At 41.1% G+C, this 13967-nt stretch overlaps 1 protein-coding gene across 1 annotated transcript in view; it reads left to right on the forward strand.

Moving 5' to 3' along the window:
* The window catches only part of PARD3B (par-3 family cell polarity regulator beta), a 656620-nt gene that overhangs the window by 523665 nt on the left and 118988 nt on the right, over nt 1–13967 (forward strand). The window contains exon 21 of the mRNA XM_060782892.2: nt 6527–6656. Within this exon, the coding sequence (XP_060638875.2) occupies nt 6527–6656 (130 nt within the window). The remainder of the gene's footprint in view (nt 1–6526; nt 6657–13967) is intronic.

Here is a 13967-nt window from a genome sequence, read left to right on the forward strand (position 1 = left end):
ACTGGTTGACATTCTCATTGCATTTTGAGAAGTAATGCTTCTACTTTCTGAAGTAATTAAAATACCTGAATACTGCTGAACTATGGTAAAACAAACAAAAGCAAAAAACACCACCCTCTTCATTACAGCAAAGTGTGAGTTTGCTGCATGAGCTTCAGTATGAGCCAGATCTACTTGATATTCTTCTTCCACCTTTTAAGGAGCCCTCCCACCTCAGCTGTAAAAGTAACTTCTACACAGGCCCAAAATCTGTGTTGAGTTGTGGATTAACCTTAGGCATCCAAATGATGCCTCAAATTAATCCAGATTAATCTGGAGTAAACTGGTTTAAAAAAACACCTCAAAAGATCCGGACCATACTGCAAGGTCTGGATCTGTTGAAGTGTTGGGCCTGTGTGGATTTTCTTTCAGGACCACCTTTTGCCATCCTGAGAATCAATTCCCATTGCCAGACTGATTCTTCGGGCTGTAAAATCACAAAGGAGTAGAATGGCACCTCCATCATCCCCTCCAAGCCTCATGTTTCCCCTCCAAACATACTGGAGGGGCCTGGCTACATCCTCAGGTCTCTCAGATAAAGCTCCTGATGCACAAAAATGATGCTTTGGGAGCTTTGGAGAGGGGAGGGGGGCAGCCAGGCCCCTCCAATAAATTTAGTGGAAAATGGTGCTATGAACTGGCAAGATGCCCTCCTCAGCAAAATCCTGGGGTTTGGGCCTGCTGTGGGGTCTCAATCCAAGAAGAACATTGATTTAAAATCCCAGTTCCTCCCAGGATTTGAACCTGTCTGGATGGGCCCTAAGGCTGGATCTACACTGCCCTATATCTTAAGATCTGACCCAGGTTATCTGCTTTGAACTGGATCACATGAATCTATACTACCAGATAATATGGGATAAACAGATAGTCTAGGCTCAGATTCTAGGATATAGGACACTGTAGATCCAGCCTTAAAAATGAATTTACAGACACAAAAGAATGGAATGTTGTTTACAGGAGGCCCTTGGTTTCTATTGGGGTTTGGTTCCAGGATCTCCTGTGAACACCAAAACCCTTGGATGCATGGGAGACACTCTTCTTTGGACATCTTTAATCAGAGGTTGGATTGACATTTTACAGGCATGCTTTAGTTATATATTCCTGCATGGGGAGGAGTTGGACTGTATGGCCCTTGGAGTCCCTTCCAACTCTGAAACTACATTGTATTCCACTACTGTTCTGGGTCCAGAGAGAAAGTGGCAGTGAATTGCCTTTTGTAAATTGCCTTTTATATGTTGTACACCGCCATGAGTCGCCCTAGGGCTGAGAATGGCAGTTAACAAATGCACCAAATAAATAAATAAATAAATAAATTGCTTTGAGCTGTCAGCTAAATGCCTTCCCTGATCATACCATTATGGATGCTTCTGTGACCTTTATGCTGGCTGTTCGAATCTTTGAGTCACATCTCTATCAGTCTATGGAGCCCCAGGATCAGACTCCTCCACTTTGTTTCAGGCAGATCTTGAATTTTCATGTCTAACTAGTCAAGCTTTTTTTGTGTGTCAGGAGCGACTTGAGAAACTGCAAGTTGCTTCTGGGGTGAGAGAATTGGCCGTCTGCAAGGATGTTGCCCAGGGGACGCCCGAATGTTTTGATGTTTTACCATCCTTTGTTGGAGGCTTCTCTCATGTCCCCACATGGGGAGCTGGAGCTGATAGAGGGAGCTCATCCGCGCTCTCCCCGGATTCGAACCTGTGACCTGTTGGTCTTCAGTCCTGCTGGCACAAGGATATCATCCACTGTCCCACTGCGAGCTCCACTAGTCACTAGTCAAGCTATGAAGGGGTTTATGTGGTGCTAGTGTTTTCACTGTTTGTTTGTTTCTGGAGATGCCAAGAGAAGCTGGAGATACAAGAAGTACATACATAACCCTTCTATTGGAAAGCTGTAATTCCATGGTGGTCTTATAAACAAAGAGGTAATGCAATTCCCCCAAACATTTTTTTAAAATTTTAACACAGCTCACAAGATTTACAGATACATTTCACTGAAAATATTTCCTCTGCAAGTTTTTTTTAAGGTGGCATAATTTGTAACATTTCTTTTGTGCATTCTGATTTCTTTTCTATACAAACATGTTTTTTTTTCATCCCATGCACCTGGGATTTTATTTCTTCCTCCATTTCCTTGCTTTAGAATGGCTATCTGATCAAACCCATATTTTGAAATATATGTACTTATACTCAGATGCGAAAATAGGTTGAAGTCAACTTTTTTTTCCTCCTGTAAATGTGAGAAAATTGTGGTCTTTTTTTAATATTGCCTTATCAGTTTCTTTTTTTATTATTACTGATGACTTCATTCTGTTTGAATTCAATGCTTCGCTTTCTTTGGGGTAAACTAATAGATTATGTATGCGATATTTGCCTGGGCCTGATTGAATTCATCTGGTAGTTTGAATGTGGTTCATATATTCATGTAACTGTCAGGAGCCAAGCTGAAATGCAGAACTGTTAAATGATTGGGCATCACAATAATTTCACATTGCTTGGGAACTTGATGCAGACTTGGGTTTGGGGGTGTTTCTTTGTTACATAGTTCATATGTAACAAATGAAATGAAATATTTCTTTCCTCAATTAGACTTACTTTTTTAAAAAAGCCAGTACTTTTAACTGTATTGATATGGACTGTTACGGAGAAGAAGCCATTAAATATTGTGCCTGGTATTTTATGTTTGGAATGGAGAGAATGGGAACATACTGTAAAGATTTGACTTCATTACACAAATTACACACACACAGAAAAAAATGTTATTTTTTTAGTAAAGCATGTTTTACCATGGACGCACAGCTAAGTTACAGCTGAAGAAAACTCTCTGCATTCATTATGAGGGACATAGTAGCGTTGTTTTATTTAATAGAGCCCCCAGTATTTAAGGCTATGGATGCAGTTAGGCTCACAATTGTCTTGCTAAGGATATCTCTGCTGCACCACATAAAACACCAGAATAGATTAATAAAATCATAGGATCATAGAGTTGGAAGAGACCACATGAGCCATCCAGTCCAACCCCCTGCCATGCAGGAAAATCACAGTCAAGGCACCCCCAAAAGATGACCATCTAGCCTCTGTTTAAAAGCGTCCATGAATGAGGTTCCACCACACTCTGCAGCAGAGAGTTCTACTGCTGAACATCTCTTACAGTCAGGAAGATATTCCTAATGTTGAGGTGGAACCCCCTTTCCTGTCATTTAAACCCATTGCTCTGAGTCCTAGTTTCCAGGGCAGCAGAAAACAAGCCTGCTCCCTCTTACTTATGATATCTTTTTCCATATTTATACATGGGTATCTTGTCTCCTCTCAACCTTCTCTTCTGCAGGCTAAACATACCCAGCTCTTTAAGACATCCCTCATAGGGATTCATGGTTTCCAGACCTTTGATCATTTCAGTTGCCACCCTCTGGACACCTTCCAGTTTGCCAATATCTCTTTTGAACTGTGGTGCCCAGAATTGGACACAGCGTTCTTCTAGGTGAGGTCTCATCAAAGCAGAATGGAGAGATACCAATGACTTCCTTTGATAAAGGCACTATACTCCCAAAATCCCATTGGTTTTTAAAGCTGCTGCGTCACATTGTTGGCTCATATAGTCAACTAAAACTCCAAGATCTTTTTCACATGGACTGTTGTCAAGGCAGACATCACCCATTCAGTATCTTTAAATTTCATTTTTTCTGCCTTAGCTTCGTACACTTCTTCTTGTTGAAATTCATTTTTTTGTTAGTTTTGGCCCAGCTCTCTAATCTGTTAAGGTCATTTTGAATTCTGATCCTGTCCTCTGGAGTATTAACTATCCCTCCCAGTCGGGTGTCATCTACAAACTTGATAAGCATATCCCTTAAGTCAGTGGTTCTCAACCTGTGTGTCCCTAGGTGTTTTGTCCTACAACTCCCAGAAATCCCAGCCAGTTTACCATCTGTTAGGATTTCTGGGAGTTGAAGGCCAAAACATCTGGGGAAACCACTGCTCTAAGCCTTCATCCAAGTCATCAATAAAGATGTTGAACAGCACTGGGTCTAGGACACAACCCTACGACACCCCACTTGTCACTTAACACTACTGAGAGACCATTAGGTTTTAGAGACAACACTTCCATTGAGGACAGTATCTGACCTTGTACAGAAGTACAGTCAGTCTGATAACTAAAAACCAAGGCAGAAGTGAGATGGACTATTCAAAGTTGCTCAAGAAAAAAGTGTAAACTGAAAACAGGATCAGAGATGCTTGAAGTGTTTCAGTTTTTCCATGTGGCAAAAAACAAACAAAATGTAATGGAACTCATATGTGGGTGTAACACCTCTGAGTTGTGCACATTTTGGGTATCAGGAAGTATTTATCCTAGGTGGCCACTTCCAGACAATTATTCACATATGAATATTGAAAGTTGTGGAACTTTGCTTATAGTTTCTGTGGTTTGCTGTAAAATAGTCTCCATTTTATTAACAGTTCATTAAATTGTATTACATATTGCTGAGTGCTTTGCTCTCCCATTTGCACACCATGTATTCTTGCATTTTGTTCCCATCATTTGCCTATATTTTCCCCCAACAAGGCCCCTTTCACCCTGCACAGAAATTATTCTCTATTCCTTGACATATAATCCCTACATTTGGACAGACGTAGGAAATGTATATGGCATCCATAAATGTCACTGTGAATCAAAATATTTTAATATCCCTATATTTAAACCCACAGAAGACAAGAAAAATAAATCTTGCCCAGCAAACAGTCCTTCCCACTGCCCCCCTGCCCCCTCTGCAAGAATATAACACAAACTTAACATTACTGTAATTTAGCGACACAATAAATCATACGCAGAAAACACTGCTATTCAATTTTACCAGTCTATGTGTTCCCATTTAACAAACTTCTTGCAGGGTTCAACTGTGGGCAAAACACTAGATTAAAAAAGAAAGAGGGAAGAGAGGACTAAAGGGACAAAATAGTGACAATGGCAAAGAGACCAAGAGAAGTAACAGAGATGTCACACAGTTGATCCACTAGAAACAATCCCAGTGACTGTTTTGCATCATGATAATTATTGTCATTGTCATCATCATCATTTTGTAAACACAATGCCCCCTTTTCTAAATAATAGGAAAGACAGTCTTTTCCTAGAAAGGAACAAGTTGAACACAGAGTAGCACAAGTTTGCTTCCCCACCAATAGTTGCATGTAGCTGTTTTACATTAAACTCTGCAGTCACCCATAAATAAACTAGAACCATCAGTATTAAATTGTGTTCTGTTTAAAATGTTTCAATATAGCCAACCACCCATATTTGCTGGGATTAGGAACACAGGACCTCCCTGAAAGTGAAAAACCACACATTTTTTGCTATTTATTTTCACCTGAGTGAACACCTCACTAGGAATCTCTAGGTCAGCATTTCTCAACCTGGGGGTTGGGACCCCTGGAGGGGCCACGAGGGGGTGTTGGAGGGGTCACCAAAGACAACCAGAAAACACAGTATTTTCTGTTGATCATGGGGGTTCTGTGTGGGAAGTTTGGCCCAATTCTATCATTGGTGGGGTTCAGAATGCTCTTTGATAGTTGGTGAACTATAAATCCCAGCAACTACAACTCCCAAATGCCAAGGTCTGTTTTCCCCAAACTCCACCAGTGTTCACATTTGGGCATATTGAGTATTCAGGCCAAGTTTGGTCTATATCCATCATTGTTTGAGTCCACTTGTGGATGTAGGTGAACTACAACTCCAAACCTCAAAGTCAGTGCCTACCAAACCCTTCCAATATTTTCTGTTGTTCATGGGAGTTCTGTGTGCCAAGTTTGGTTCCATTCCATCGTTGGTGGAGTTCAGAATGCTCTTCGATGATAGGTGAACTATAAATCCCAGCAACTACAACTCCCAAATGACAAAATCAACCCCACCCCACCAATTTTCAAATTGGGGCATATCAGGTACTTGTGTCAAATTTGGTCCAGTGAATGAAAATACATCCGGCATACCAGATATTTACATGACAGTAGCAAAACTACAGTTATGAAGTAGCAACAAAAATAATGTTATGGTTGGGGGTCACCACCACATGAGGAACTGTATTAAGTGGTTGTGGCATTAGGAAGGTTGAGAAACACTGCTCTAAGTGCACTCTTTTGTAGCTTTCTGGCAGAGGCTGGCCATAGTATAGCACTAGAGGACCTAAAGATCCCTAGAGAAGCATTTTAATTAAATCCACAAATAATCAAATTCTCAAAAGTGAAACCTGCAAAGGTGAAGGGATTACTGTATGTTATTCCTTCAAACTTCAGACTTTATGGCAAAGTATCATACTATAACTTGAAGCCCAAGAAAGCCCATGGAGGTATGTTATTATTGTGTGGATTTTCAAGTGGTGATCATGAGAACTAAAAACCCACACTGCTAAAGTTTCCACTTTTTAAAATAAATTTGATCTCCTGCTTGTAACAGCTGAAGATAGTATTGATAGGTACTTATCCATTTTTTTCTCTTTATCTAGTGATCGTCCAAGTGCTGGAACTGCAGAACGCATCCAGAAATTACGGAAAGAATACCATCAAGCAAGACGAGAAGGCCTACCTTTCTATGATGAAAATGCCAGCCGAGGAAGGCCATCTGATCAGCACTGGGTAGGTGTTCATCCAATGTCTAATAAATATTCATCAAGCATTAAAACAACCAGAATGGTGTAGTCATGGTTTGAGGGTTGTATTACAACTCTGGAGGTCAGGATGTCAGTCCCTGCTCAGACATGGAAACCCTCTGGGTCTCTTTGGACATGTTACATTTTTTATTTCAAATTCAGAGTAAGACAGTGCAAAACAGCATAGGGAGGGCACACAATTTTGTCCTTTGCCTCAGGTAGCAAAATTTCTTGAATGGCTCTGCAGCTGTACCATAGTTTTCACCCCTGATGGGCCACTTATATAAGAGGTGAGCCCATGTTTGACCAGTATATAATAGAGGTGTGCAATTCACCCAAAAAAGCATGCCATTTTGGGGTCCATTTTGGTTAACCCCTAATTCTGTTTACTGGGAAGTTATTCAAATCAGGAGGCGTATTGCTGTTTTCATTCAGCAAAGATTCGGCCCATTGGCTACAATGGGAAACCATAAAGGCTCAATCCTCAGTCATTTTAAGGCCTATCTTCACAATTCACCAATTGTGGTTGAGTGTCAGCTGCATGAAGATCACTCTGACGAAAAGGTCATGAGTTCGAAGCCAGCCCTGGTTGGAGTGGTTTTCCAACCAATTGTGTGTAGCCTGTTGTCGACCTTTGCAACCTGAAAGACAGTTGCATCTGCCAGGTAGGAAAATAAGGCACCACCTTAAAGTGTGGGGAGGCTAAATTAACTGATTTATGAGGCCATAAAGAAGACGCCAGCAAAGCATTCCAGCGGAGAAGCATGCGGGAATGCGGAAGTGCTTCATCAGCTTCTCAGATGGACGATTAAAGTGACAGCTTCCCTGGCGGCCAGAAAAAGTTAAATAGCCTCTGTGTATGTCTGTATATGTTGTATGTTAAAATTGGCATTGAATGTTTGCCAAATATGTGTACACTGTAATCTGCCCTGAGTCCCCTGCGGGGTGAGAAGGGCGGAATATAAAAGCTGTAAATAAATAAATTAAATAAATAACATTTTTAAAAATAAGACAAACCGCAAGAGAGGGTTCTGGGAATTGTAGTTCCCAGTTGTTTCCATTCTCAGCCAGTCAGAGCATGGGCACAGCTGAGAAACAGAGAAAGAGAGAAACTTCAACTCCCATCATGCTCAGAGAGTAACTGAGAGACTCTTCAATGCCCCTCCCATGCAAGTGCTGCTGGGAAAGCGAATTCCCAGCAGGGCCCTCTCTGGAGGAGGTGCCTAGGGATCTTTTCCTAAAGATGGATGCTGATGCTGCCGAAGGGGGAGAAAAGGCACTGCAGGATCTTCTCCAGGAGCCCTGCGGCAAACCCCTGCCTCAGGTACAATGCAGACCTAACTCCATTCTCTCCAGCAGCCAATAAATCCTGCTCTCTTGATCCGTTTTGTCGACCTTTTCGGTTTCCTCCTCCTCGTTTTGAAATTTGCAGTCTTGTTTAGTCACTTTAATGTGCTACTTTTATCTGTGGATTTCCTGATACCTTTCTACAACATACTTTTCCTTCTTAATCTGAAAAGTTTTCAAATATCTTCGTTTTCTAAGTTATAGTGGCAAGTTTAGATGATTGAAGTCTAGCTGTCAGAAAGGAAGTCTAATTGAACATATTGTTATTTATTTGAGAATGAAGCTAGTTTGCTAATTGTTCACTGCTACATCTAACTTTGTCTGCTCAGTGCTTATCCAATTCTGACTTCTCTGAACCAAAGCTTTAAAGTAATGCAAAAATCTAAGCTGTTAACAACAAAGGATCCAGGCTACATCTTCTGAGACATTGCTGCTAAGTCTACCATAGCAAATACAAAAGGACCTGGATTGTTTATGAACAATGTCCTCTCTTGGTGCATTTTACAAGTTGGTTCCAATAAAACTATGGCTGCTGGAACTCCCTTCCAATAAATCAATTTAACGTACCCTTTCATTAAGTCAGCCTGATTTGGCCAACAAAACTATAGTGCTTAAGAGAAAGAGACAGAAACTATTCTCCGAGCCATGTTTTTAAATAACATACTTATTCTCCCAAGGTAAATGTTTAAAGAATAATTGATATCTTGGCAAATAATCCAGACCTGGTCAATGAAGCTTTGGGAGGGTTGGATGAGGATTCCCATTTCTTATCAAACCTTGAAGGGCTTTATTACCATGCTGACTATGGCCCCATATAGTCTCCAAAGCATCACAAAAGTCCCTTCTGGGTAATCCCCCTTAAGCCGTTTCTATTAGGTGTAATACCCTAAGATTACTGATTCCCAAGGCTACATGTTTTCTGTGAGAGAAGGGTTGTTAATCAAAGCACCCAAGATAGCTTTAAAGCTCTCAGTCTCTCTGATTAATATCAGAAGCCTCGAGATTGTTTCCATTTCGCAGTCAAATGCCTTTGCACTAACACTAATGTTATGGCTTTAATGCAGAAAATCTGGGAGGTAAGGAGGGGACTGGCAAATTCCTTTAGACTTTTATTCAGGTGCTTCTTGAGCCTCCATCATCAGGACTCAAGTTCTCTTACCCCACACTGCTGTTTGATTTGTGATGCGAAACATGTCAAACCATAACAAGGAACAATATAACATGCCCTTCAGTAAACATACCCTGAAAAGAGAGAGCTTAACTTGGCTCCATTCTTGTAGTTTTTGCCTGTTGATTATCTCAAAGGTTGGCTGTCACCCAGGGAGATCACTTAGGACTGGAGGGTCTTTTAGAACATGTGCTCAGTAGAGAATCAGAAAAATAGAATGACTTCCAATTGGTGAGTAGTGGTTCTCAACCTGTGGGTCCCCAGTGTTTTGACCTACAACTCCCAAAAATCCCAGCCAGTTTACCAGCTGTTAGGATTTCTGGGAGTTGAAGGCCAAACCATCTGGGAACCCAATGCTTGAGGACCACTGGGTGATAGGATTTATTTATTATTTATTTCAGATATTTGTACCCCGCCCTTCTCAACCCTGCAGGGAGGGGGGACTCAGGGCAGCACAACTGCATTTTATCACCCTATCTGTTTAACGTGTACACAGAACATAAATATAAAGCAGAATCAGACACAGAGGAAGGAACTTCTTAAATTTAAGATATATAGATAACACGATACTACTTTATGAGAACAGAAATGATTTGTAACAATTACTGAAGAAAGTCAAGGAAGAAAAGGCAAAGATGTTTACAGATGAGCATAAAGAAAACAAATATAAAGATAGCAGATGCTTTACATAACTTCAGAGTCGATTATGAAGACATAAAAAGTTTGCATATGAAACAAAACTGATATAGGTCGCAAACACAATAGAAAATAGGAACAGAATTCTAATAAACCTACATAAACTAGAAAATTGGGCAGAAAATAATAAAATGATATTCAATAGAGACATATGCAAAATTCTACCAAAAAAATACACAAGTATAGGATTGGAGAAACATGGCTCAGCGGTATTCCTTGCCAAAAAAAGTCCTATTTTGGATTATTGTTGACTATTACCTGATCATAAGACCGCCATGTGGTGCCGAAAGAAAAAAAAGACAAATGCTTGTTTGGAATACATTAATAGAAGCATAGTTTCAAAGTCAAGGAAAGTAACAGCCCCACTATATTCTGCACTGTTCAGGACTTAATCTAGAATACTGCATTCAATGTTCATGTCTCATTTTAAGAAGAGGAGCTCCCGATGGTGCAGTGGGTTATGCCCTTGTGCCGGCAGGACTGAAGACCAACACGTTGGAGGTTCAAATCCAGGGAGAGCAGGATGACCTCCCTCTGTCAGCTTCAGCTCCCCATGTGGGGACATGAGAGAAGCCTCCGACAAGGATGGTAAAACATCAAAACATTCAGGTATCCCCTGGACAACGTCCTTGCAAATGGCCAATACTCTCACACCAGAAGCAACTTGCAGTTTCTCAAGTTGCTCCTGGCATGGAAAAAAATGAAGAAGGATAAAGACAAGTTGGAGCAGGTTCAGAGAAGGGCAGTGAGGATGATCAGAAATATGGAGAAGAGAAGTAAACATGTACGAAAAGGCTGAAGGAGCTGGGCGAGTTCGTCTTGGTGAAAGGGGCATGTTTGCACTCTTCAGATACCTCAAGGGTTGTCGCAGAAAGAAGAGAGCATGTTTGTTCCCTGCTGCTTGAGATGCAGGATGAAATCTAGTGGATTTAAGTTACAGAAAGGTTGGAGGAATGGCTTAACAGTGGAAGTAGTTTGGCAGTGGACCCAACTGCTTAGAGAGGGGCAAGATCTTTTCTCTGAAGGTATTAAAAGAAGTCTGGATTGTTACTTGCGGGTGATGTTTTAACTGGAGATCCTGCATTGAGTGGGAAGTGAAAAAGTTGGACTCAGTAGCCCATGAAGACCTTCTAACTCTAGAATACTATGACTATAACTGTAAATCTTCACACTTTGGCTCTGTCATTAATCAGAATGGTGACTGCAGAAATCAAAAGACGAGGACTTGAAAGGACAATACCAAAGAAACTTGGATAAATCTTGAAGTGTGAAGATATTAATTACTATTGTTATTTATTTCATACATTTCTACCCCGCCCTTCTCCCCCCAAAGGGGGACTCATGGTAGCCTCACACAAGCATCATATTATGCTATCAACATATAAACAACAAAAAACACAATTAAAACAGTAAAAATCATTAAAACACATTATACAAATTCATAAAACAAGTTCATTTGACAATAAATTAACATGCCAATTGAAACCAAGACCAAGTCAGGGTAAATCCAATGTCACAGATGTCCTAAATTTTCTTTCCAATTGCTGCTGTCCTCTAATCGAATGCCTGGTCCCAAAGCGAAGTCTTCAGTTGTCTTCTAAAGGACAGGAGGGAGATGGCCGACCTGATGTCCTTAGGTAGGGAGTTCCACAGACAGGGGGCCACTGCCGAGAAGGCCCTGTCTCTCGTCCTCACCAACTGCGTATATCATTGGATACTAATGTTAGGATTGTCAGTGCCATCTTATTTCCCATTTCTATGTATGATTGCAAAAAGTAGAAAGTGAAGAAAGCTTATAGAAAGGATAACAACTCATTTGAGATGCAGTTCTGGAGAAAAGTTCTATGGATACCATGGACTTCTAAAAAGACAAATGAACTAATCCTAGAGCAAATTCAATCTGATCTGTCCCTAGAAGCCAAGATGACTAAACAAAGACTGTTGCACTTTGGAAATAGTGATATGCATCATTAGAAAAGATGAAAGTGCTTGGTAAGATAGAAGACAGTAGAAAAAGAGAAAGGCCCCATTACAAGTGGATGTATTCAACCAAGGAAGGCATTGTCAGTTCTGTAAGACCGGAGCAGCTTTTGATGACAAGGTGGCTTGAAGGTCTTTCATTCACAGGCTTCCTCTCATAAGTTGACTTGACAGTAGTTAATAACAGCAAAACAGATTTTTGTTAATGTGCTTTGGTTTTCCTCTACTCCACAATCAACTTCAGCGAAAGATGTGTTGCTTTGTAGCTAATCTAGAATTCCTTCATTGGCTGTTCCCCTTAGGTAACATAAACCTAGCTTTTGCTTTTCCTATCCATTTCTCATAGTAATCCACGTTTCCCCGTGTGATACATTTCTTACTTCCACCACAAACTTGTAGCTCTAGCTTTGCCATAAGCTCTCATCTCTGTAACTTACTAAGACAATGTGTTCCAATTCATCTAGGTCTTGAAGCCACATCTCGATGAAGGCATTCTTATAGCTGATGTTTATGGCCTATGGCCCATGCAGCTGTGCCGATGCATCCCCCCTTTAAATGTTCTTCATACCTTCCATATAAACAGTGTACTCCCCCTTCCCATGTGGTCAACAACTTGGTTTGAGAATATCTCCTGAAGACCATGATCACTAACAGACAGACCTTCTGACTTCAGCTTTGCTCTCTGGGAACAGGGATTGTCGACAGCTGAAAGAAAAGAAGAGTTAATTCCATAATTGTGATTAAATTGAAAACGTATTGTAATCTACATTTTTTCCAAGCTCTAAAAAAGGCACATAGAACTGAGACAAGAGTATATTCTCATGTTAAAGATATTTCTTCTTCCTCTCCACTGGAAATTCTCTAGGGGTGATGCATCTGGTGAGATCCTTACTTCAGTTAATACGAGATACGTTCTCACAGTGTTTCTGTCAGTTAGCCATATCTCTCCGCTATACCTTCCCATGTGTAGCAGCTGCTATTAAGACTGAACACATTACCAACCAAGTGTTCAAATGGATTGACACTTAACAATAACTCATTGGGTTCACATCAGATAGTCTTCCAAATTTGGAAGTATTGTTTGCATCCCATAAAGATTAAAGTTAGTGATGTTCAACTCCTATGTGGTATCCACATTGCAGAATTAAAGCAGTTTGTCACAACATTAACTTCCATGTCTTAATGCTGTGGAAGGCAGGGATTTGTTGGTTTGTGGGAATTTTGTCCTTCTCTATTAGAGGGTTCTAGTGCCCCAATATGCTACAAATTCCAGGATTCCATAGAACCGCTAGGGTAGTTAAAATGGTGCCAAAATGCTATAATTCTTCAGTGTGAATGTGCTGTCGCATGCTGGGCCTGTGCATAAAACTGTAGACAGGACATAAATTCTGTGTGCCCAACGGGACGCCAGGGCTGCCTCAGATTAAAGGCCTTTGGATTTCCTTAAAACAGAGTCTCTAGATTGCTTAAAAGTTCAACAAAGTTCTTTATTAATGAAAACAAACAGGTACTTCAAGGCTTTCTTAATAGTCTATTGGCTCTCTCAATCTTGTTCACTGGGAACAGGCACCATCTTCATAAACTGTAATTTAACTAATGGGGAAATCCTTAACTTCTAATCCGGGCAGTCTGTCTTTGCCTCTGTTCGCCAACTGCATCTGGCTTCCGCAAGTGACCCTTACCAAGCAGAGCTTTGTAGACTTCCAGGGAAAAAGGAGTTCAGGTTTCTGTGATGGCTGCCTGAAGTCCCTCAGCAAAGGAGCTGTAAGAGCTGTCGCAAACTCTGTTCCTGCGGGAGCAAACCTTGCTAGCACGTCCCTGACGTCATGAGCCTGCGCCTCTTGCCCCGCCTCTTTCTCCGCCCCTTTCTCTTTGCCAGCGTGGTTTTTCCTTTGCTAGGGCAGCATTGCCCGCATTTTCTCTCAGTTGAATTCTGCCAACTGAGAGAGTATGCTGGCAATGCTGCCCTAGCAAAGGAAAAACCACTCTCGCAAGGAGAAAGAGGTGGAGAAAGGGGCGGGGCGAGAGGTGGAGTCTCATGACGTCAGGGACATGCTAGCAAGGTTTGCTCTCGCAGGAACAGAGTTTGCGACGGGTCTAAGGCTG

The sequence above is a fragment of the Anolis sagrei genome, chromosome 1 (assembly GCF_037176765.1).
Source record: "Anolis sagrei isolate rAnoSag1 chromosome 1, rAnoSag1.mat, whole genome shotgun sequence".
NCBI lineage: Eukaryota > Metazoa > Chordata > Lepidosauria > Squamata > Dactyloidae > Anolis > Anolis sagrei.